The sequence below is a fragment of the Bombina bombina genome, chromosome 1, assembly GCF_027579735.1.
Source record: "Bombina bombina isolate aBomBom1 chromosome 1, aBomBom1.pri, whole genome shotgun sequence".
In the NCBI taxonomy this organism is placed as follows: domain Eukaryota; kingdom Metazoa; phylum Chordata; class Amphibia; order Anura; family Bombinatoridae; genus Bombina; species Bombina bombina.
The window spans coordinates 1,128,242,248-1,128,265,876 of NC_069499.1; the positions used below are offsets into that span (position 1 = coordinate 1,128,242,248).

Consider the following 23,629-nt stretch of genomic DNA (forward strand, 5'->3'; position numbering starts at 1 on the left):
AGGTTATTGATCAGTTTTATATGTTCAGCTTCAGTTACTCTTCAGTTGCCACTTTTTTGTCTATGGAAATAATAGAATAGCTTATGTAACTGATATAAGTTTATACAATGAAATTATTATACAATAAGGAAAATAATATTCATGTATCTGGATTCCTGCACTACAAACATACAGTGTTTTCCAGCTCATTAGATGGATGTTATTATAAGATATCTTTTTCAGAAAAAGGGAGAGCTAAATACTTAGAGGATGAAACCCTTTATAGTACATTACAATTAATACACTAATCTTTAGTTATTTTTGAGGAACATAAAAAAATAAATTTAAAATATATTACAGTTTTTTTTTAATGGATATTTGTATGCAAAATTAAACTATTTTGTTCCTCTGCACTAAAAAGAGTTGTCTCGATTAGCTAATGATGATCACTAACACAACAGAGTCAGCTATGTACAAATATATACTTATAACTAGAAGCGATTTAAAATGAATTCCTTTTCACTCTGTCTTTGCAAAAATAATTTTATGTTTAAATGATGCTTTTACATGTGTATTTTGAGCATATAGTTCACAATATTGGTAGGAATATAAAGTTCTGTGCTCTTGTGTATTGATCAGGATGTAAATAGGACAGCAAGCCCAAGTTCATAAAATGTTCATTTGCTGCACCACACAATTATTGAGGAAAATGAATTTGAGAATTATGGAAAGTCTATATGATACAAACACAAATTAAACCCTAGAAAATCCCAGGGTTTGTTTTTCTATAACATGTCAATGTAAATGAATATTTGTATAGCTTCTGAGCATAAAAATAGAGCAGCAACTGTGTCCTTCACAATGCAATGGATTATTTGGTGCAATAACAACACTTTTTTTATCAGAAGGAAGACCAGATTATCGCACGTTGCAGAAATCAAGAATCTTCTACTCATAGAGATTCCATTTAGACTTCCCAATGCTGAAAAAGGAATGACATATTATGTGACCAGCAGGCATTTTCATTAGGAAATATCAAGGAGAAAAGGTGGTGGTTGTCTCTGTGTCCATTGCAATGGATGCTCTCCTGATCCGTGTACCGGATGTCCACATGTTGACCTTCTCCTGACTCAAACAGCCCAGTTCCTTGAAGAGCTTGCATAGATCATTCCTGAACTTGATACCAATTATGGCATAGAGGAAAGGGTTAAGGCAACAACGGAAGCATGCCAGGCTGTATGTGACATCATCTGCAATATCTATTTGCTTACTTATGTGACAATTGGTTGTGTTATTTATGGCCTTTATCAACATCACACTGTTGTAAGGTAGTTGGAAGACCACAAATACAATGACTATTGCAATAATGACTTTAATAGCTTTGTATTTCTCAAAATTACGTGCCTGAAGTAATTTTCTGATTATCATGCAGTAACAAGAGGACATGATGATGAGAGGAAAGAGGAAGCCAAAGACCATTTGACAGATCTTGAGTTTGGCACTCAGACTCTGGATGTCTTCTGAGAAAATAATGCACATATCCATATTACCACTGTTTGTCAGTCCACTGTAGATCAGTTCAGGTATGGAGAGAAAAAATGCAAATATCCAGTTACAAACACTGGATAGCTTGCTTATCATCACAGTTTTTGACCTGTGGCGGTGAGCTGATGGAGCTTTGACTATGGCAAAGTATCTCTCAATGCTCACGAACATGAGCAAAAACATACCACTGAAGAAACTCATTTTATAAAGACAATAAATGATTTTGCACATGACATTTCCAAAAGCCCAGTTCCTTGCAACACTGGCTGCCCAGAAAGGCAAAGTGAGGAGAAATATCATATCTGCTATGGCAAGGTTCAGAAGGTAGAAATCTGTTCCAGTTTTGAGCCTCTTAAAGTAGAGATATGTGATAATTACCAGTCCATTTCCGGTGACACCAATTAAACAGACAACAGCATACATTGCAGGCAGAAAGACTGAACGAAAATCTCTGACATCACCCTTTTCACATTGCTGAGAGTAATTCTCATAATCCAATGTAGAAACTTCATCAAATTCATCATCTGGTGAACTGGTGGTGTTTTCAGTGGCACACAGCTGGTCAAAAACAAGCAAAGAAACAAACAAAATTATTAGTAGTCTTTGTACTTGCCTGTATAAAAAAGTATTAAGAATATATATATATATACATATATACACGCACAAAGTGACCGGCTAAGATATGAGATGCCATATTAAAAACATGTGTTTCAAAAGATTAGTATGGTGATCAACATAATGAGCCTGCAAAAAGGCTGTGTACATTGCTTGCCATAGCTCTTCAAATGGATTGGAATAGTTCTCAAGTAAAATGCACGCTTCTGGACCGACCTCAGTATGCTCTCATGAAAATGAACTGAGTTTAAACAATGGATACAAAAAGAAAGAGATATTTGTTCAAAGAAGTTTTTAAATTGCACTCTCTATATAAATAATTAAAGTTCAGTTCTCACTGCTGTTTCTCTTTAACAGTTAAAAAGCTTTACTACTTGCAAATTATTGTGAAAATAACTTGTCAATAAACATGCATTTTGGCATTCATTCGGATCTTTTCAGCACAAAATATATGTGTAAAAAAAGCGCAGCACACAAATATCGGGATTTGCAAAGAAATTTGTGGGGTTTTTTACAAATATATCAAGAGCAAAAAAAACTGAATTGTGCAAACATTTTCAGCATAAATTTAGAGCCCCATTTATCAAGGGCTAGATTTATGAAGCCCCTACGGCAGCAAGTTCGCACAAGAACTTGCTCGCCGTGATTTATCAAGCAGCGGTCACCAGACCGCTGCTTGATAACGCTCTTTGCCACCTCAAAATTGGCGAAATTCAATCTCCTCGGTCGAGTCCGACCGAGGAGATTGACAGCTCCTGCCCGCGCATGATTGGCTGTGCGCGGGCAGGGGCGGGATTGCACGCCAGCGCAAAATTGCGCTCATGTGTAATGCCAAATGCCTGCGGGTATTTTTGCCCCACCACAGGCGAGCTGAGGCGTACAGGGGCGCGTATACGCACCCCTGTACGCCTCAGCTTTAATAAATCTAGCCCCAAGTGGTCGGAGCGTCGTTGGCTGCAGGTTCACATCAGCTTAAACCACTTTGCCACTTGCTATGTGGCGTATGTCAATCCCCCAAAACTTTTCCGACAAGGCAAATTGATGGCCCTTGCTATAGGCTGCGTGCAAGCAGGGGCGGCATTGCACACTAGCCGTAGTGTGCAATGGTAAATGTTGGAAGCGTATTGCTGCCCGCTAGGCGCAAAGCAGGGCGGATAGGGGCGAAGATGTACACCCTTGTCCGCCTTACTTTCTTAAATCTGTCCCTTAGCGAAGGAATGCTGTTAAGCTATAAGAAAAAAAAAATCTGTGGGCATTCTATTGCTCTTTTGTGTACAGCAAATATGCTATTACTATTATTATTTCTGCATTTATATGTTGTTTTTTGTTTGTTTATGTTTAACTTTAAGGTTAATGTTAACTAATTCTTTAAACATATTTAATTGTTCTATGGCACATAAGAATTGTATGTTTTTTTCCTTTAGCATTTCTTTGTCAGTGGAATCCTTATGTATTCGGTAGTAATGTTATTTAGCGTTAGTACCAATCAATATATTTTGTGTCCATTTTAAAATGTAAATCTACACAAAAAAAACCTGAAAACATATGAGGTTCATCATACTATGAAAAAAAAAAAAATCAACATTTGAAAAGTACACAAAGGATACCTGTGGTATTTTTCTATTTATTTTGAGATAAAAATTTCTAATGTTGAAGAGTTGTGATTTCGAATTATTTTTTTTTGTCAAATGAAGAAGAAATCTCTGAAGTTTATAAAAGGATGTTCATCAGTATAACATATTTTTACTTGTTTATCTGCAGAAAAAAATCAGCTCTATTCATTACATGTACATTAGCAGCATGCTGGAGACAGAGGTAGATTTCAGTGATACTTCACCCCACATCCTGTCTCACCTGCAGTTCCTGAAGTGAAAGCACAGGAAACCGCATGACTGTTTTATAGCTAAAGATATGTAATTTGCCTCGCACAGGTGCAGAACACAATGCTCCATATCCCCCATGCTGGTTATAAATATGTAATTATTACAAATTATCGTTAACATCCTCATTAGAAATATATCTCTTTATATTGTTTCAGTAGCAGTGGTTACAATGGCTTTGTTTAGAAGGACTGTCAAGATAGTCAAACACTAATTTGTTTCATTGCAAGCTTTTGCAACATTTCCTTATGGGCATACTACCCCTTCCCTCTATAATTAAATGGATTGCTATTTAAAATGCTTACAGAGCCATCATAGTGTAAAAGTGACATTCTCTAAGTAAATAGAACATGCATTTTCTTCACTATTGACCCTGTAACTGTATGTGTTTAACCTCCACAACATCAGCAGACTTAGTTGCACAGCTATTCTTTTTTCCCATTTTACTGTAATTTTGCAATATTTTTTTTTTTAAATTCTGAGCATTGAGCCTGCCACGTATCTTTACCCAATTGTCCTCAACATAATTAGGTAAAGAGAATTATGTAAAGCACATGTATTAAGGGGAATTGTATATGATATTGCAAAACTATGCTAGTTTTACTAACAAAATAACAGTGGCTGCCCTTGTTTACTCCACTAACAAGTCCTAGTTGGCTCCTCCAAATAAGACAGGTCTGCCCACTGAAAAACAATTGCAGAAAACAAAACAAAACCCTGCCTGTGTGTTATTTTATTGCAATACTACATAATAGTCCTGTTATTGCAAGGTATATTATGTCCAATTATTATTAACCTCAAAGTCATCCAACTTAAATGGACATTAAACACCAAATACATTTTATTAGCATAGTAATGATGCATTCCCACCTCCATCTAGTCATGTTTGTACATGTGCAGCAACACTCATTTAGATACATGCAATTAAATCTAGGTTCCAAAATGTTGGCACCCATAATTAAAGGTAGGTGAAAGGAGGCTGTAGGAGTTACCATACAAGGGAGGGGCGTTTGACCCTGTATAGGTGATAGAGATAGGTGGAGAGGTCTTGGAGAAGAAGTTAGTAGGTGGAGTTTTAGGTGAGAATAAAAGAGGTGGGGGTGGCTCAAAAAGAGCGCCAAAAAGATTGAGCGCGTATGTGTGAGAAGAAGCTCCCTCCCCTATTTATAACAAGGTTGAGTGAATTGTTGCAGCAATTTTGGGCGGAGTGCTTGCCTGGTGGACAAGCAGTTTTGAGTGGGTACCTCCTGGTGTAGCAGGAGAGGAGTAGGTGGGTATTTATTTATCTGGTTGGGAAACTGTGGTTGCTATGGGGGCAAGCACTAGTGTGGGTTAAATATGACTGGTTATTTATCCTTTGTTATGTATTTGTTATAAATAAAAGCTGCAGCCTTTGTAAACCCATATTTGAAGTGGTGTTTCTATTTGAGTAATTACCTAATAGAGGGGTAATGAATTGTACCTAGAGTTAAATGTCCCTTTAAGGCACCAAACTCTTACTCTGCAATTGCTGATTTTTTGTTCTACCCATATATTTTGTGGTGTTCTCTAATTATAAGTTGAAAGTAAAAAGTTTGCCCATGAGCACTAACCCAACACACACAAAAATTAGGAACTTTGAATATTGCAACCACGCTAACATATTCCTCCATAGAGTTCAATGGAATGCAAAAAGTGGGAAAAAAACACCCATACCCACCCAATCGCATTTAACCAAGTGTGCTAGCCTGACATGAAATGTTCTTCACATAGCAGAATATGCTTTATTTATTCTTCAATAAATGTTTCAATATATGTCTGATGTTTTTTTGGTAAAAGAAGTATCTATGCCTATCGGGTAATGCTCATATTACAATTTTAAAGCAAACTGTTTTAGCTTGTGCACTAAGCTGATGCTCCTAAAATGCCGAACTTCGAATATCACATGCGCGATAATGTTTTCCCCTACAGAAGTCAATGGGGGGTAGTTATCAAGCCGTCAACCTCAAATACGCTGGAATTCCACAGCGTATTTGTGGCGAGGCTGATTCGCCTTAGTTATCAAAGGCTACAGACCGGCAAAAGTAGAATTTTGTGACGTAAACTTCGATCCGCCGGACTCAGTCCGACACAGATCGATTCTTACATCACTCCAGATGTTCCGCACACAAGTACAGCACAATCTCACTACTTTTGCTAGTTATCAAAAAACTAGCAGGTACGCTCGGCTCTTTTACGGCCAAGCGTACCTGGTTTTCAAACCGCCAGCCTGGAGGCGGCGGATCCCTTAGGAATCAATGGGGGTCTGACCATAGCGAAAGTACAAGTTCGCTGCTGACAGACATCCCATTCATTCCTATGGGAGCTGTCTGCACCTAACACCCTAACATGTACCCCGAGTCTAAACACCACTAATCTGTCCCCCCTACACCGCCGCAAGTAAATAAAGTTATTACCCCCTAAACCGCCGCTCCCGGAGCCCACCGACACTATAATAAATATGTTAAACCCTAAACCGCCGCTCCAGGAGCCCACCGCAAGCTACTCTATACATATTAACCCCTAAACCGCCGCTCCCGGAGCCCACCGCCAACTACATTATACCTAGTAACCCCTATCCTGCCGCCCTCTATAATAAATTTATTAACCCCTATCCTGCCCCCCACTACACCGCCGCCACTGTAATAAAATTATTAACCCCTAAACCTAAGTCTAACAGTAACCCTAACACCCCCCTAACTTAAATATTAATTAAATAAATCTAAATCATATTTCTATTATGAACTAAATGAATCCTATTTAAAACTAAATACTTACCTTTAAAATAAACCCTAATATTGCTACAATATAAATAATAATTATATTGTAGCTATCTTAGGATTTATTTTTATTTTACAGGTACCTTTCAATTTATTTTAACTAGGTACAATAGCTATTAAATAGTTATTAACTATTTAATAACTTACCTAGCTAAAATAAAGAGAAATGTACCTGTAAACTAAAAACTAACCTAAGTTACAATTACACCTAACACTACACTATACTTTAATAAATTATTTCTATTTAAAACTAAATACTTACCTGTAAAATAAACCCTAATACAGCTACAATATAATTAATAATTACATTGTAGCTATTTTAGGATTTATATTTATTTTACAGGTAACTTTGTATTTATTTTAGCTAGTTAGAATAGTTATTAAATAGTTATTAACTATTTAATAACTACCTAGCTAAAAGAAATACAAAATTACCTGTAAAATAAATCCTAACCTAAGTTACAATTAAACCTAACACTACACTATCATTAAATAAACTACCTACAAATAACTACAATTAAATACAATTACATAAATTAACTAAAGTACAAAAAATAAAAAAAGCTAAGTTACAAAAAATAAAAAAAATAAGTTACAAACATTTAAAACATATTACAACAATTTTAAGCTACTTACACCTAATCTAAGCCCCCTAATAAAATAACAAACCCCCCCAAAATAAAAAAATTCCCTACCCTATTCTACATTAAAAAGGTTCAAAGCTCCAATCGGATTGAACTTGAATCTGATTGGCTGATTCCATCAGCCAATCAGATTTTTCCTACCTTAATTCCGATTGGCTGATAGAATCCTATCAGCCAATTGGAATTGAAGGGACGCCATCTTGGATGACGTCCCTTAAAGGAGCCTTCATTCTTCGGTAGTTCGTCGGGAAAGAAGGATGTTCCGCGTCGGCGGGATGAAGATTCAAGACCCGGCTTTTAAGATGACCTCGCCCGGATAGAAGACTTCTTCAGCGCCTCTTGGAAGATGACCTCGCCCGGATGGAAGATTTCTTCAGCGCCGCTTGGAGGATCACTTCATCAGATGGAAGATTTCTTCAGCGCCCCTTGGAGGATAACTTCTGCCGGTCCGGATGTCCTCTTCAGTTCCATCGCTGCTCGGCTGAGTGAAGACGACTAAATGTAGGATGATCTTCAGGGGATTAGTGTTAGGTTATTTTAAGGGGGGTTTGGGTTAGATTAGGGGTATGTGGGTGGTGGGTTTTAATGTTGGGGGGGGTTGTATTTTTCTTTTACAGGCAAAAGAGCTGAACTCTTTGGGGCATGCCCCCACAAAAGGCCCTTTTAAGGGCTGGTAAGGTAAAAGAGCTTTGAACTTTTTTAATGTAGAATAGGGTAGGGAATTTTTTTATTTTGGGGGGGTTGTTATATTATTAGGGGCTTAGATTAGGTGTAAGTAGCTTAAAATTGTTGTAATATGTTTTTAAATGTTTGTAACTTATTTTTTTTATTTTTTGTAACTTAGCTTTTTTTATTTTTTGTACTTTAGTTAGTTTATATAATTGTATTTAATTGTAGTTATTTTTAGGTAGTTTATTTAATTTATTTAATGATAGTGTAGTGTTAGGTTTAATTGTAACTTAGGTTAGGATTTATTTTACAGGTAATTTTGTATTTCTTTTAGCTAGGTAGTTATTAAATAGTTAATAACTATTTAATAACTATTCTAACTAGCTAAAATAAATACAAAGTTACCCGTAAAATAAATATAAATCCTAAAATAGCTACAATGTAATTATTAATTACATTGTAGCTATCTTAGGGTTTATTTTACAGGTAAGTATTTAGTTTTAAATAGGAATAGTTTATTAAAGTATAGCGTAGTGTTAGGTGTAATTGTAACTTAGGTTAGTTTTTAGTTTACAGGTACATTTCTCTTTATTTTAGCTAGGTAGCTATTAAATAGTTAATAACTATTTAATAGCTATTGTACCTAGTTAAAATAAATTGAAAGGTACCTGTAAAATAAAAATAAATCCTAAGATAGCTACAATATAATTATTATTTATATTGTAGCTATATTAGGGTTTATTTTATAGGTAAGTATTTAGTTTTAAATAGGATTAACTTAGTTAATAATAGAAATATTATTTAGATTTATTTAATTAATATTTAAGTTAGGGGGGTGTTAGGGTTAGTGTTAGACTTAGGTTTAGGGGTTAATAATTTTATTACAGTGACGGCGGTGTAGTGGGGGGCAGGATAGGGGTTAATAAATTTATTATAGGTGGCGACGGTGTAGGGGGGGCAGGATAGGGGTTAATAAATTTAATATAGGTTGCGGCGGGGTCAGGGAGCGGCGGTTTAGGGGTTAAACTATTTTTTTATTTGCGGCGAGGTGCTGGATCAGCAGGATAGGGGTTAATAACTTTATTATAGAGGGCGACGGTATAGGGGGGGGCAGGATAGGGGTTACTAGGTATAATGTAGGTGGCAGCGGTGTCCGGGAGCGGCGGTTTAGGGGTTAATACATTTATAAGACTTGTGGCGGGGTCTAGGAGCGGCGGTTTAGGGGTTAGTAACTTTATTTAGTTGCGGGGTGCTCCGGGGGCGCCGGTATAGGGGGTAGAACAGTGTAGTTTAGTGTGAGTGCTTAGTGACAGGCTAGCAAGAAAGCTGTCAAACAGCCGAAGAGCAGCGAGATCGGATGAGTGATAACTCTCACAGTCTGCTGCTCATCGCCCCGCGGCTTTTTGACAGCTTTTTTGGATAACTGAGGCGCATTTTTTCAGGTCCACGGCGGCGAAGGTAGGCGAGCTTAGGCGGGCGTATTGGGCCGGCGAAGGCAGGAAAGTTGACACGTTGATAACTACCCCCAATGAAGCAACCAAAAGTGGAAAAAAAACCTACTCACGCGCATAGATATTGTATGTACAGGAATATCTTTTTATAAATACATAGAACATATTCCCCTATGTGAAGAACATTGGAATGTGAAATATATGCTGTAAATACACAGTACAACACTTTATTAAATATAAATATTGCATAAATATGCTTTTTTCATGTTTTCATCTACCGAACTGCAAAGGCTCCAATACACTTAAATATGTCTATATATGGTGTATATGTCTGAAAATAAATCTTTAGCCCTCTGCATAGCTTTGATTTCTAACACCTGAGAACTCCTATCTTTGAGTCCTTTTAATATTTTTTATTAGATGGTGTTATTTGGGTGTAACTGTACTTTGTAAAGTATTTTTGATGTGTTTTGTGCAACTTTTTTGTTTTGCAAAACAGTTAGCGAGAGCTCTGAGGTCATGATAATCATTCTAGCGTAAATCGCTCAGGCGTTTGCATTTACTTTCATCTTTTAATACGAGCGGTAAACCTGACGCATGCAAACAGCTGCGATAAACCCCTTTTCACTTGCACGTAACTGTGAACGTGCCACTCTTAGGGGCCGAAATATCAAGCTGCGAATGGAGCTTGATGCCCCTGTTTCTGCGCGCAGGAAACAGTAGATATGAAGCATAACTTGTCCGCTGTCTCTGAGACTGCGATATTAATTGACACCCCCTGCTAGTGGCAAATTGGCTGCAAATCTGCAGGGGGCGGAATTGCACAAGCAGTTCACCAGAACTGCTTGTGCAATAATAAATGCCGACAGCGGATGCATTTATTGATGTGTGGTGGACATGATACGCTACATCGTAAATATCTGGCCTTCATATCTATATCTATATTTTATGCATATATATTTTTAATAATATATATATAGTAATATAAATTTTAAAAGAAAAAGAACATTCTCTTCAATGTAAAGAACATTAGAATGTGAAGTATTCTTAACTCACTTTGGGTTCAATGCAGTTGGTCTAACACTGTGTCGTTTTTTTAACAGTAAGCCCTATAGAAGTATATAGGGAGGAGCAGTTAGCGTGATCGCCGTATATGAAGACTTGAAATAAGCGCATATCGGATTTTCAGTCGTGTCCTAACTCCTAACTTTTTACTTTCAACTTGTTAGATGTGTTATAACCTGGCTGCTATAAATTTTTACTTTAAACGCAGTTAGTGTGAGAGTGAAAAAGTTATCGCATCACCTATAATATGGCCCAACGTTTTTGAACCGAAAGAATAAGCATACATATAATGGTTTACACAGTGCATAAAATAAAGTAAATTACAACAAACATGAATAAACTTCAGGTGTTCCCCAAGCTTGGGGCGTTGTCCTATTCAAAATAGAAATGCAGCTTATTTATTGGAATTTTAGCACCGCAGAGTAAAACAATGTGTTTGTGGGAGGGGGGTTTGCGGGTGTTGCACTGATAACTCTCAAAGAAAATATATTTGATGTGGGTCATGCAGTGTAAGGTGATCAACTGAAAGAGGGGAGGAACGAGACCAGAGGAAGGAGTAGAATAAAAAAATCCCTATATAGATGGATTTATTTGTGGTGAGGAGTGATCTAAAGATAAACAGAAGAAATAATATTTGTACAGAATTTTTATAACGGCAGACAGAAGGAAATAATCATCTGTGAAAAGGGAAAAATATGTGCTGTTAAAGAAAGATTGAGAGAGTGAGCGGAAGGAGGTGAAGGACACATTTCAATTTGAATAGAAATTAAAAGTATAGGGGCTCCATGTACTAAGCAGTCAGCGAGCTACCCGCAACAAATCTCGCGTCAAAACTCGCAAACTGATATGTACAAAGCCGTCAATTGTGTTAAAACTCGCATCTTTAAAATTGCGAGCGTACTTATCCGCCAAACCTCGCTACCGCTCCATTTTTCACTGTAATTAGACACATTTGACCACCAACTCGCCAAAAAACGAATGTACTAAAAAATCTATTTGTCCGCTCGCTACAATTTCCGCTCCCACCTCGCTATTTTTGCCTCGCCACCTTTTAGGTGGCGGGCAAGGTACAAAACAATAGGAAAGTCAATCTAGACGCCAGTCTAGACATATATAAAAGGCAGTAATATCAGCATTGTACTTACAGCATAACTGGCGTCTAATTTGTCTCTCATTTCCATGTACATAAATTGCGCCCAATTTGTCGACTGTAATTAAAGAGTAATCTATTTAAATTTGTATTGTTAGTTGTCAATCTTTATAATTATTTTTATATTAATATTTATATATTATCAGATCCAGATGAAGCCATATCCAAATTGTAAATAAATATTACAAAAATAACGCTCTGTTATCACTCTTCAAAAAATTTTGAACAATAATAAAGTTGTTTAGATAAGTTGAACTTTTATAGGAGCAAAATTCTATTCCCGCGACTACTATGATGTTCGTGACACCTTGCATGTCACGTGTTAATAATTGGCCAGACAATTCAACTAAAAGTTAAGTACCATCAGCTTAGTCGCGGCGAGCGAGGCGTCAAATTTATCAACAATCCGCAACTGCTCGCGGCGGGCTAGACTTGTCTATTTATTGGGGGAATATTAGTACATAGCGACAGCGGACACCATTTCGCCCGCGGCGAGTAACGGCGAGTTTATCCGCGTCTACAATGACGGATGAATTGACGGTTTAGTACATGGAGCCCTAGGTGGTATAAACTAAGACAGAATTGAGGTGAGAGAGGAGTAGGGGGCACGGAAATAAGAACAAAAGACTCTAATTTATTAAATAGCTGAACAACAATATTCCCAGTTAGGGATCTTGTATGTTAACTTTCAGAACTAGAAAGGTGGCACCCTCTGCCCACATTTAATTTTGCATAAGTATTAACTTCTGCAGTCCCTCTCCCTGCTTTTGTGCAACCAATTGCCTGAGAGCAGGGTCTGTCAATCATCCCAAATCAGTGAGAGAGGCAGGAAAGGAGAGAGAATCACAATGTAGGTGCAACAAGAGAGAACAGAAACAAATAACTGCAGCATGATGGAGAGATGAGTTGTAGAGAGAAGAGAAAGTGAGTTAAAGTGAAAGTCAATCCCAGCGTTGTACAAACGCTAGGATTGACTATTGAAACAAATAAAGGGGACTTTCATTCATGAAGTATTAGATACTTCATGTAGAAAGCTCCTTTATTTGTTTCAACCGATCGCCGTTCTTAGCTGCTACAGCAGCCCACGGCTAAAAAAAAATTTGTTAAGAGGTGATGTTTTCATCTCTTAGCAAATAGCCGTGCGGTAAATCCAGCTCCCATGGTCGCCAAGACGGATTTACCTCACGGTTATTGGCTAAGAGGTGAAAACGTCACCTCTTAGCAAAACTTCATGAATGAAAGTCCCCTTTTATTTGTGTCAGTAGTCAAACCTAGCGTTTGTACAACGCTAGGATTGACTTTCACTTTAATAATTGAGTTTAAAAGCACATCTGTTGGGTGAAAGGTAACAGCATATATACATACAAAGGCTGGCATTTATCAACTTCCCGACATACAGTGTTTGCTCACGAGAACCTGTCCGCCCAGGATCGCAGGACACGGGCAGTATATTGCAGCAATACTTTGCCCATATTTAACATTGCAAAAGCATTTGCTTGTGCAATGCCGGCAACTGTTTGCACTAGCCCAATGGCGCACAAATAATGGGTTTCAATCACCCTGGGGGGAATGTACCCGGGGTGATTTAATCTACCAGCTAATAGCTGGGATACTGGTTAGGAAGCCGTGGTGTGATGATGGCTGCTTCCTATTTTTCGGATGCAGGTTCGCTCATGCAAACCTGCAGTGATGAGCCCCGAGAGTTGCATACGCAACTTGATAAATGGGGGACAAAGTGGGGGACAGAAAAAAATGTACAGTGTCAAATCACAGAGTGCACAATCTTATCATTCAACTATATGTAAAGCACCCCATGCACTAGTTAAAGCTGTCTGCTATTTTACCTAGTGCAGGAGCATGTTACATGTAATTGAATTATGCGATTGGGAACACTGTGATTTAACACCTTGCATTTTTTTCTGTAGAAAGGCCGTGCTAAATAGGATGGCTTTGCTTACTAAGGGCTAGATTTGCGTGCAAGCCATATTAGTGCTCCACGTTGTAATACCAGTGCATGATAATGTGCGCTGGTAAATACGTTGCTAGGAAGCATTGCGCTCAAGAGAGCGCACTTCCATAGGTTCCTATGGGAGCTTCGTTCTGATGCACACCCCACTCCCACCAACTTTAAAGCCCTAAAACTGCCTAGTGTAGTTAGCAATAAAACTATAATGCCCTCTATTTTGAGGGCATTTGGGGCACTTTTAGAAAATTAACTAGAGATATAATCTCTGGTTAATTTTCACAGCACTTGCTACCGCGAGCTCATGTAGCAATAAACAGCCACATGTAATGACTGGTTAATTATTGTGTGCCTGCAAACAGGTGCGTGATAATTTAGCGTTCCACGTTTAATCTAGCTCTAAGTAAGTATAGTGTTAGCCTTCAAATAAGTTATTCTGATTTTTTATCATGTGAAAAACTATCCTTATGTTGCATACTTATGTATAATTGTGCACAACATTTACTGTCCCTTTAATAAAAGTATATTGTAAAAATGCTTCTTTTTTTAAAATTGAAATACACCCATGTACCTTTTTTATTTTTTAACATTATATTCCTTTAATTAGCCATTTACTTCAATTTTTGAATACATGAACAGGTTTGGCTGACATATGTCAGATAACTACAAAGTATAAAAATGTTATATTTTGGTTCATACTGTTAAAAGTTGTTCTTGTGTAAAGAATGCCCTTTTTGAAAATGAAAATATAAATACATTTTTTGACAAAGTATTTTGTGTAATAGAGTATTTATTTGCACGTTTTAGAAATTGTTCTTATTGATATTGAAGATATAGGGCTCCATGTACTAAGCAGTCAGCGAGCTACCCGCAACAAATCTCGCGTCAAAACTCGCAAACTGATATGTACAAAGTCGTCAACTATGTTCAAACTCGCATCTTTAAAATTGCGAGCGTACTTATCCGCCAAACCTCGCTACCTCTCCATTTTTCACTGTAATTAGACACATTTGACCACCAACTCGCCAAAAACGAATGTACTAAAAAATCTATTTGTCCGCTCGCTACAATTTCCGCTCCCACCTCGTTATTTTTGCCTCGCCACCTTTTAGGTGGCGGGCAAGGTACAAAACAATAGGAAAGTCAATCTAGACGCCAGTCTAGACATATATAAAAGGCAGTAATATCAGCATTGTACAGCATAACTGGCGTCTAATTTGTCTCTCATTTCCATGTACATAAATTGCGCCAAATTTGTCGACTGTAATTAAAGAGTAATCTATATTTTAAATTTGTATTGTATAGTTGTCAATCTTTATAATTATTTTTATATTAATATTTATATATTATCAGATCCAGATGAAGCCATATCCAAATTGTAAATAAATATTACAAAAATAACGCTCTGTTATCACTCTTCAAAAATTTTTGAACAATAATAAAGTTGTTTAGATAAGTTGAACTTTTATAGGAGCAAAATTCTATTCCCGCGACTACTATGATGTTCGTGACACCTTGCATGTCACGTGTTAATAATTGGCCAGACAATTCAACTGAAAGTTAAGTACATTAGCTTAGTCGCGGCGAGCGAGGCGTCAAATTTATCAATAATCCGCCACTGCTCGCGGCGGGCTAGACTTGTCTATTTATTGGGGGATTATTAGTACATAGTGACAGCGGACACCATTTCGCCCGTGGCGAGTAACGGCGAGTTTATCCGCGTCTAAAATGACGGATGAATTGACGGCTTAGTACATGGAGCCCATAAAGCTTTGCTTTTGTGTCATAGGTATATTTTATGTGCATGCACAGAAAAAAAGCTTTATTCATGCATATACTAGGTCATTATACTGTTTAAATTAGTGTTCAGGTAAAACTGACCTAAACTATTGCAGGACATTTAGGTAAATTCCAAAATGTTATAACAACAAGGAATTACAGTAACTGTGGCAGCTATTTTGATTATTGGATAGTTACATTTTATTTATTTGGGAATGATTTATGTATTATTTGTTTTGGGTACTGGCCTGGGTGTACAAGAGTAAAAACACACCCAGTAAGCTTAATTGGCTTTAAATAAAAAAACAAACCTGGGAATTTATATGCTAATAATTGTTTTTTTATATATTGCAATAAGGAATGGAAGTATGAGAATGACAAGAGCTGAATTAAAATAGATTCATGTGTCCATAGATAGCTGGTATAGAAAACGGAAGGTATCTGATAGAATAAATAATATAGACTACGGAAATAAAAAAGAAATAGCAAATCGAGACTCTCAAAAGCTTCAGCACTCATTTGTGTTGATTCAGGCAGGTTGCACACTTACAGTGGTACAGCTCAGTGGATTCCCGGTCACAGTAACCTAAAAACTTAGATGGATTTGTCTATGTAATACAATATTTATTGAAAGATATAAAAGGGAACCCTAAAAAAAATGTGTATCCTTATAAAACAATGTGCATTTGCAACGCGTTTCTCAGCCAAATATCTATATTCCTGAGGAATCTTATGTTAACTGAGGTGGTTTGTTTTTAGATGACAATCGCGTTGCAAATACACATTGATTTTATAGGGTACATTTATTTATATGTTTTAGTAAATGTTTTATTCTACATGATTGTAGATGGCTGAGGCTAGGAATCCAGTGGTGGGTTACCACCTGAGGGTGGTTTTAGAGAAAAGCGCCGGTAAAAGTTGGAAGGGACATTAAAGCTTTTGGATTCTTATGGACTATGTTATTTTATACATTGTTTTTTATTGTGTTTTTAAAAAGCAAGGTAATAAATTCAAACAAGATTTTTTTTTAACAAACTGTGTATAAAACTTGTATCAGTGTGTAGCATATAATATTTAACCACTCTCATTGAATTTAATTATATATCTTATTGACTATGGAGTGGACATCATGATGCCAGATTATTTTATCATCACTCATTTACTTTTTATAATGATGCAGGGGGGAAGTTCATATGAGGAGATGAGGAATGGAAGGAATACATTAAAGGGACAGTCTGGTCAAAATTAAACCTTCATGATTCAGATAGGGCATTTCATTTTAAACAACCTTCCAATTTACTTTTATCTATAAATTTGCTTTGTTCTCTTGGTATTCTTAGTTGAAAGTTAAACCTATGTAGGCTCATATGTTAATTTCTAAGCCCTTGAAGGCTAGCTTTTATCTGAATGCATTTTTACAGCTAGAGGACGTTAGTTCATGTTCACCATATAGATAAAATGTGCTCTTATGTTACTTATGAGAGGGCACTGATTGGCTAAAAAGAAAGTTTGTCAAAAGAACTGAAATAAGGGGGCAATCTGCAAAGGCTTAGATAGAAGGTAAAAAGCATATTAATATAACCGTGTTGGTTATGCAAAACTGGAGAATGGGTAATAAAGGGATTATCTATCTATAAACTGTAGTTATGAATATGGGAAGAGAAAATTGTGACATTAAATCTGTCTGCTATCTATCTGTCAATCAATAAAATTCAAATATATAGGTAGCAATTCTTACCTGAAGTAAAATCAGAAGAATCAACACTGTCCGTAGGGGTAATATTTGACCTTTAGGGGAAAAAAAACAATATGTTTAAAAACATTTACTGTACTATAATACAGGGATTTCCACTTTTAAGGGGGATAGAACTCAACATTGAATCCCCCCTAATAGGTTTAATTAAAGTAAATAAAACAATCTTCATCTTGCAATATTTGTTTAATCAAGGAAAATAATACGATCTTGCAAAATGCATTCATTATTTCCCTGCTTTTTACCTATAAAATTTCTGCTTGTTCTACGCTCTCTAGATAGGGTAGGTTGCCTGTTTTAACTCTTAGTTAGCACAGGCTGATTTGCACTGTTGAAGCAAATCCTTCCATACACAGAAAGGTCTTGTTCCAATTACACTACATAAAGGCAATTTTCTAGATGGATAAATAGTTATCATTTGGATACAAAGCTTATGAACTACATTATACAGGAAGGCCTTTGTAGTAATAACATTGATATATATATCTATGTATGTATGTATACATCTATCTATCAACAAAAAAGAAAAATAAACAGTGTACTCTAGAAAGCAACTACTTATAAGGTTGAAAATTGGAAAAAAATAGGATTCAAGACAGATTACACAAGGGATTAATATCACAAATAATATTTAATATCTAGAAAAATTCTAAACAATTGCCATATCAAGTATGAAAAAAATGATCCAATCTATTACAAGATACCACCTTAATAAATAAAGTAAAAAAACACAAGTTAACCCTAGAATAATCACTCATATACTTGTCCAAACCGAATCTCAATAGAAGTAATGAGTAAATCATCATGTATCTAGATATCAAAATGTCAGTAATGTCCAATACCATCAATATCAGTAAAAGATTTGATGAACAATATTCTCACACAAAGCTATTGTAACCGGGTATTAGCACTCAGTCCAGATATTATATACACTTCATTGCATATGTTCCAAAGTGAAATCCCCTTGCCTAGGCATCCAGCTGCCGAGAGGTCAAACCTCACCCATCAAGGTTGCTATTGAGGGAGTAAAAATGGAAAGATCTCACCACTAAACAGATATGGGCCTATTGTGTCACAAAGATGTTATTTTAATCATCAGAGGTGATTTTGTAGGCAATTTTTGCAGCATATATAAATGTTTTGTTTATTTGCAAAGTGGATGTGCACTAATACCTCTTATTTTGTGTAACTATTTGGTCTCTTTGGTAGAACTCCTAAATATGCATTTAAACTCTGTTTTTGTACGGTGTGTGTGCTACTGTGCTACACCAAACTGTGGATATCAGCATGTAGAAAGCAACTAACTTAGAATACCTTTGAACAGGTAGAGGATTGCAACCTTATATTACTGTACTGAATTTCTACCAATATGATCACTAGGTTCCCTGTTAGACATAGAAAATATAACTTCTTTCCTTTGCCACAATCAGATTTAGCTACCCAGTGCTGTATTTAGCCACTGATTTTATTTCATACATTGTTTACAGCTGAACAATAGTGAACTTCCTCCTGCTCCGGCATTCGCAGAGATGTGATTGACACATTTCTTTTTAAAACACATATAGCGCAGTGTATGTGTGGTTGTTTATGCATGTATGTGTTTTTGTATCTTTTAATTACGTTATAATTAACAGCTGAAGCAGAGCTACTAGTAGCTGAGGCAAAACATGGTGCTGTCATAGCTCCAGTCCAAACAGGCTTAAGCTGATACCCACATCCAGGAAAAAGAAAAATATTAAAAATAAATACATCATTTAAAACAAAAAACTTGCTTGGTCTCACAAGTGCCACCTTGGGCAAGTGTTAGCCAACCTATTCAGAAAGGTGCCCATGGATCCACTCATTAATCTCTTATTCTCAAATTCAAGCTTCTTGTTGTCACTTGAGTATTGGAAACCTCTTCTCTAAACTCAGTATCTTTGGTTTTTGTGAGTCAGGTTCTTTTTATTTCTGAAAAAAACACAAGTACCAGAAACTCACAACCAAGGGACTTTTAAAAATCCTGTTTCCTTATTACACTAAAGGTCTGTAGCTTCTCATACCCTTGTTTCTATGTCAGACACCCACCTTACAAAGGGTTTATTTTTACTTAGAATGCTAGCTTAAAGGGACATGAAACACAAACATTTTCTTTTCTGATTCAGATAGATCTTACAATTTTGAACAACTTTCCAATTTACTTTTATTATCTAATTTGTTTAAAGCACTACTGGGAGTTAGCTGAAAGCCAATGAAAACATGCATATGTGTGCAGCCACCAATCTGCTGCTTCTGAGCCTGCCTATGTATGTTTTTCAGCGAAGTGTACAAAGAGAACTAAAAAAAATTAAAATAGTAATAAAATGGAAAGTTATTTGAAATCACATGTTCTATCTGAATCATGAAAGAAAAAATGTGTTTCATGTCCCTTTAAATTCTGTTTCAGTCTGTAGCTTGGTTAATTGTTCATTGTGTGCTGCTCCTCTCTGCCAGTTCCTATACCAGCTCTTGCTGTAGCTTTTGAGCATCACAGCATTACCTTCATATATTCCCTTAACTGTCCTCTGTTCTACCCATGACATATCCTACTCACACCTACAAACCTTTCTGTGATACACCTGTTCAGCATCCTAATCTGTTTGCCACTTTTCTTAGAATTAAATGCATTCTGAGCTCCCATCTGTGCAGATAAGCTATCTGAGACTCAGAGTGAGGAAAATGATTGCTTTACCAAATATAATTGTCATCTCCATTAATATAGGGGTGGAAAAATATCACTATCATTTAATAGTCAGGAAAGAAAACCGTAGTCCTGAATGGAAAAGTTACTTACTAGTCTACTCAATGTTAGAGATAGGAAAAGAGCTATATTTGTTTTTTACTCACCCACTGCAAATTTATACTCAAAATTTTTGCCTGTGCTGTAGCTTTTGCTAATAGTACAGTTGGTTCTTAGAATAAGAAATTATATAATGTAGTGATTATTTCTCCCTTCAAATATTGTCATTAGGTAAATCTGGACACTTTCAATTTTACAACCAATGTAACTTGTTCCCATCAACCACTGCATTAGTCATATTTTTATATCTAATGAAAATACTTTTCTCAGAAATTTGCTTCATAAGAAGATGCTTAAAAAAGTTTCCTAAGGACAAAATGACTTGACATAATAATCTCATTGTAATATTTAGACAAACTAATATGCTTCATTGATCATTTAGCAAAGTTTATGCACAATAATCTAAAAAGAATAACAAATAAATAAAAGCAAAAATAAAAAAAATCCATACGTAAAACAAACTTTTTACGATATATAATCCAGTGGGAGATATTTAAAAAGAGGGGTACATTTTCTGTAATGTTATTGTATATTGGAAATATATTTATATAACGTATAAACAGCTCATAATATCTAAGTAACTGCATTGAGTTAAAGCATTTTCTGTAATTACAAAAGGTTAAAAAATCTTTAAATAAAAACATAAAAACAAACTGTTCATTTACATCCTTCAGATAAGCACAGACATCAGTTATTGATAAAACACTACAAACAAATTGTTCATCAGTGTGTGTGCTTGTGTGAGCGCTTTTTCTTAAAGTAACAGTTTACATAAAATAAAATGATGTAGGCTGTTTTGGCACACAGCAAGGGTAGACCACATGAAATAGCGCAGATTATAAAATGTTACCTTAATTAATATATTGTAGCTCTAAGATATATAAAACAAGCAACTAGAAATAAAAAAAAGATACAACAGTAAATATATTTTTCTAGTAAACTACTTATATAAAGCAACATGTCTTACGACATTGTGGATAAGTAGAAAGAGAATTTGGAACTTACCCTGTTTCTGAGACTGCATGGTGTAAACGCTCTGTTGAATTTTTACAGGAGTGTGGCTGTGCAGAACAATGCGTCTCTATGTATGCCCAGTGAGTACCTGTGTTACACTGTGTGTAAATGGGTGAGCATGTGTTTTTGTGCAGAGCAGCGTGTGTCATTTAAGATCCTGTCTGTGCAGTGTGAGTGATTAGCACTCATACATTCTATATTACATATGCTCTGTACTTCCCCTTCTAAGTCATGTGCCTTTCTGATCAACTTATTTGGGACTGAAAACATTGTCAGTGTTTAAAACAACAGTGTGTCATATGATGTTTTCCTATAGCTCCTACCTATAATTCCCCCGATTATTTCATATGCACCAAATTTTTAACCCCTCCTTTATTTCATATAACCCCTACTTATTACTTTTTTTTATTTCTTAATATATTTTTCCCCTATAACTCCCATTAATCGATATAAACGCTTTCTTATAGCCTCCTCTTTTTCATGCATTTACACCCTATAATGCCATATATAGTGCTATATAACCTATTCCTTTAGTTCAAGCACAGGTGAGTCCATCACCCAACAGTTCTGTCATTATTTCAAGTAAGAAGCTGCCTATGTGTCTGCTTGATTGGTCATGGGATGTTACTTTTGAATCTATTTCATACTGATAACAATCTGTGTGCTGTCTAATCTAATATGATGTTGAACTGGGAGATCTAGAGGCCTATTTAACAAATGTCTGTCGGACCTGATCCGACAGTGCGGATCAGGTCCGCAAGACATCGCTGAATGCGGAGAGCAATACGCTCTCCGTATTCAGCATTGCACCAGCAGCTCACAAGATCTGCTGGTACAACGCCGCCCCCTGCAGACTCGCGGCCAATGGGCCACCAGCAGAGGGGTGTCAATCAACCCGATTGTACTCAATCGGGTTGAATTCCGGCGATTCCTGTCTGCCTGCTCAGAGCAGGTGGACAGGGTTATGGAGCAGCGGTCTTTGTGACTGCTGCTCCATAACTTGTGTTTCTGGCGAGTCAGAAACACGGGCCGGCAAGCTCCGTTCGGAGCTTGATAGATAGGCCCCCTAGTCTCCTCAAAAGCAAATACGTATTTGTAGGCAGCAGCTGGTAACTATGGCATTACTTTACACAAGTAGAAGGAGATAATTAGGATAACTAAGCATAATATATCAAATCTGCCGCTAGCTGAACCTTACGCAGGATATCTCACAAATCTGTTGTTAGGGGAGTTTTAAAACTGTAGTGACCTTTTCAAAACCCTTGTGCACTCATATTATTCTTGATTACTTAAATACTTTATAATTCTGATTATCCTAACAATGTGACGGTATGATCTAGATCTTATTAAAGAGACAGAGACAAATATTGTGCTTAAAATGATCCTTTACTGCCCTGACAGCCTTTGAAAGCAATATAAAAACTTGACATTTTTAAAAAGAAAAACATAGAAATAAATGTGTACAAAATAGTCACCAATGAAAAAAAGGTTTTGAATGGTCAGATAAGAAAATGACCAATCAGCAAAGTCTAAATAACCATATAGTGTCCAAAACGTGGCAATTCCTATGCTTTGCTCTTTGATGCGCAGAAGAGAGAAAAAGTTCCAATCCAAGAAAAAATTTAAGGAAAATAATTGCACAAATTATGATGAAAACTGCAAACACTGAGAAAAACTTGAGATGAAACAAAGAACCTGAAAACTTCTTAGTACAAATATGATAGGAAGATTTCTGCCAAGTAGTAATCTGTAGCAAAGATGCACCGAGATTACGAGTTTTGCGGTAACAGGGGTGCGTTGCTAACGCACAGTTTTCCCTCACTGCTCACCTAAAGTAACGCTGGTATTACGGGGTTTTTTCAACCCGGCGTTATCCGCAAAAAGGTGAGCGTAGAGCAAAATTTAGCTCCACATCTCACCTCAATACCAGCGTTGCTTATGGTAGTGGTGAGCTGGCAAAACGTGCTTGTGCACAATTTCCCCATAGGAATCAATGGGGCAGAATCGGCTGAAAAAAAAACCTAACACCTGCAAAAAAGCAGCGTTCAGCTTCTAACGCAGCCCCATTGATTCCTATGGGGAAACAAAAGTTATGACTACACCTAACACCCTAACATGAACCCTGAGTCTAAATACCCCTAATCTGACACTTATTAACCCCTAATCTGCCGCCCCCGACATCGCCAACACCTACATTATAATTATTAACCCCTAATCTGCCGCTCCGGACACCGCTGCCACCTACATTATCCCTATGAACCCCTAATCTACTGCCCCCAACATCGCCGACACCTAGTTTTTATTTATTAACCCCTACTCTGCCGCCCCCAATGTCGCCGCCACCTAACTACACTTATTAACCCCTAATCTGCTGCCACTATAATAAAGTTATTAACCCCTAAATCTAAGTCTAACCCTAACCCTAACACCTCCCTAACTTAAATATAATTTAAATAAATATAAATAAAATTACTACAATAAACAAAATAATTCCTATTTAAAACTA

General features: G+C 36.5%; 1 protein-coding gene across 1 annotated transcript; it reads right to left on the bottom strand.

The window, feature by feature from the left end:
* Positions 1–508: 508 nt before the first annotated feature.
* Positions 509–21,299, bottom strand: CCR7 (C-C motif chemokine receptor 7). Its single transcript, XM_053694101.1, has 3 exons — positions 21,115–21,299; positions 17,277–17,326; positions 509–2,082 (listed from the first exon to the last, which is right to left on the bottom strand). The coding sequence occupies exons 1-3, from the start codon at positions 21,131–21,133 to the stop codon at positions 1,015–1,017; spliced, it is 1,137 nt and encodes a 378-aa protein (XP_053550076.1). The 5' UTR covers positions 21,134–21,299; the 3' UTR covers positions 509–1,014.
* Positions 21,300–23,629: the final 2,330 nt, after the last annotated feature.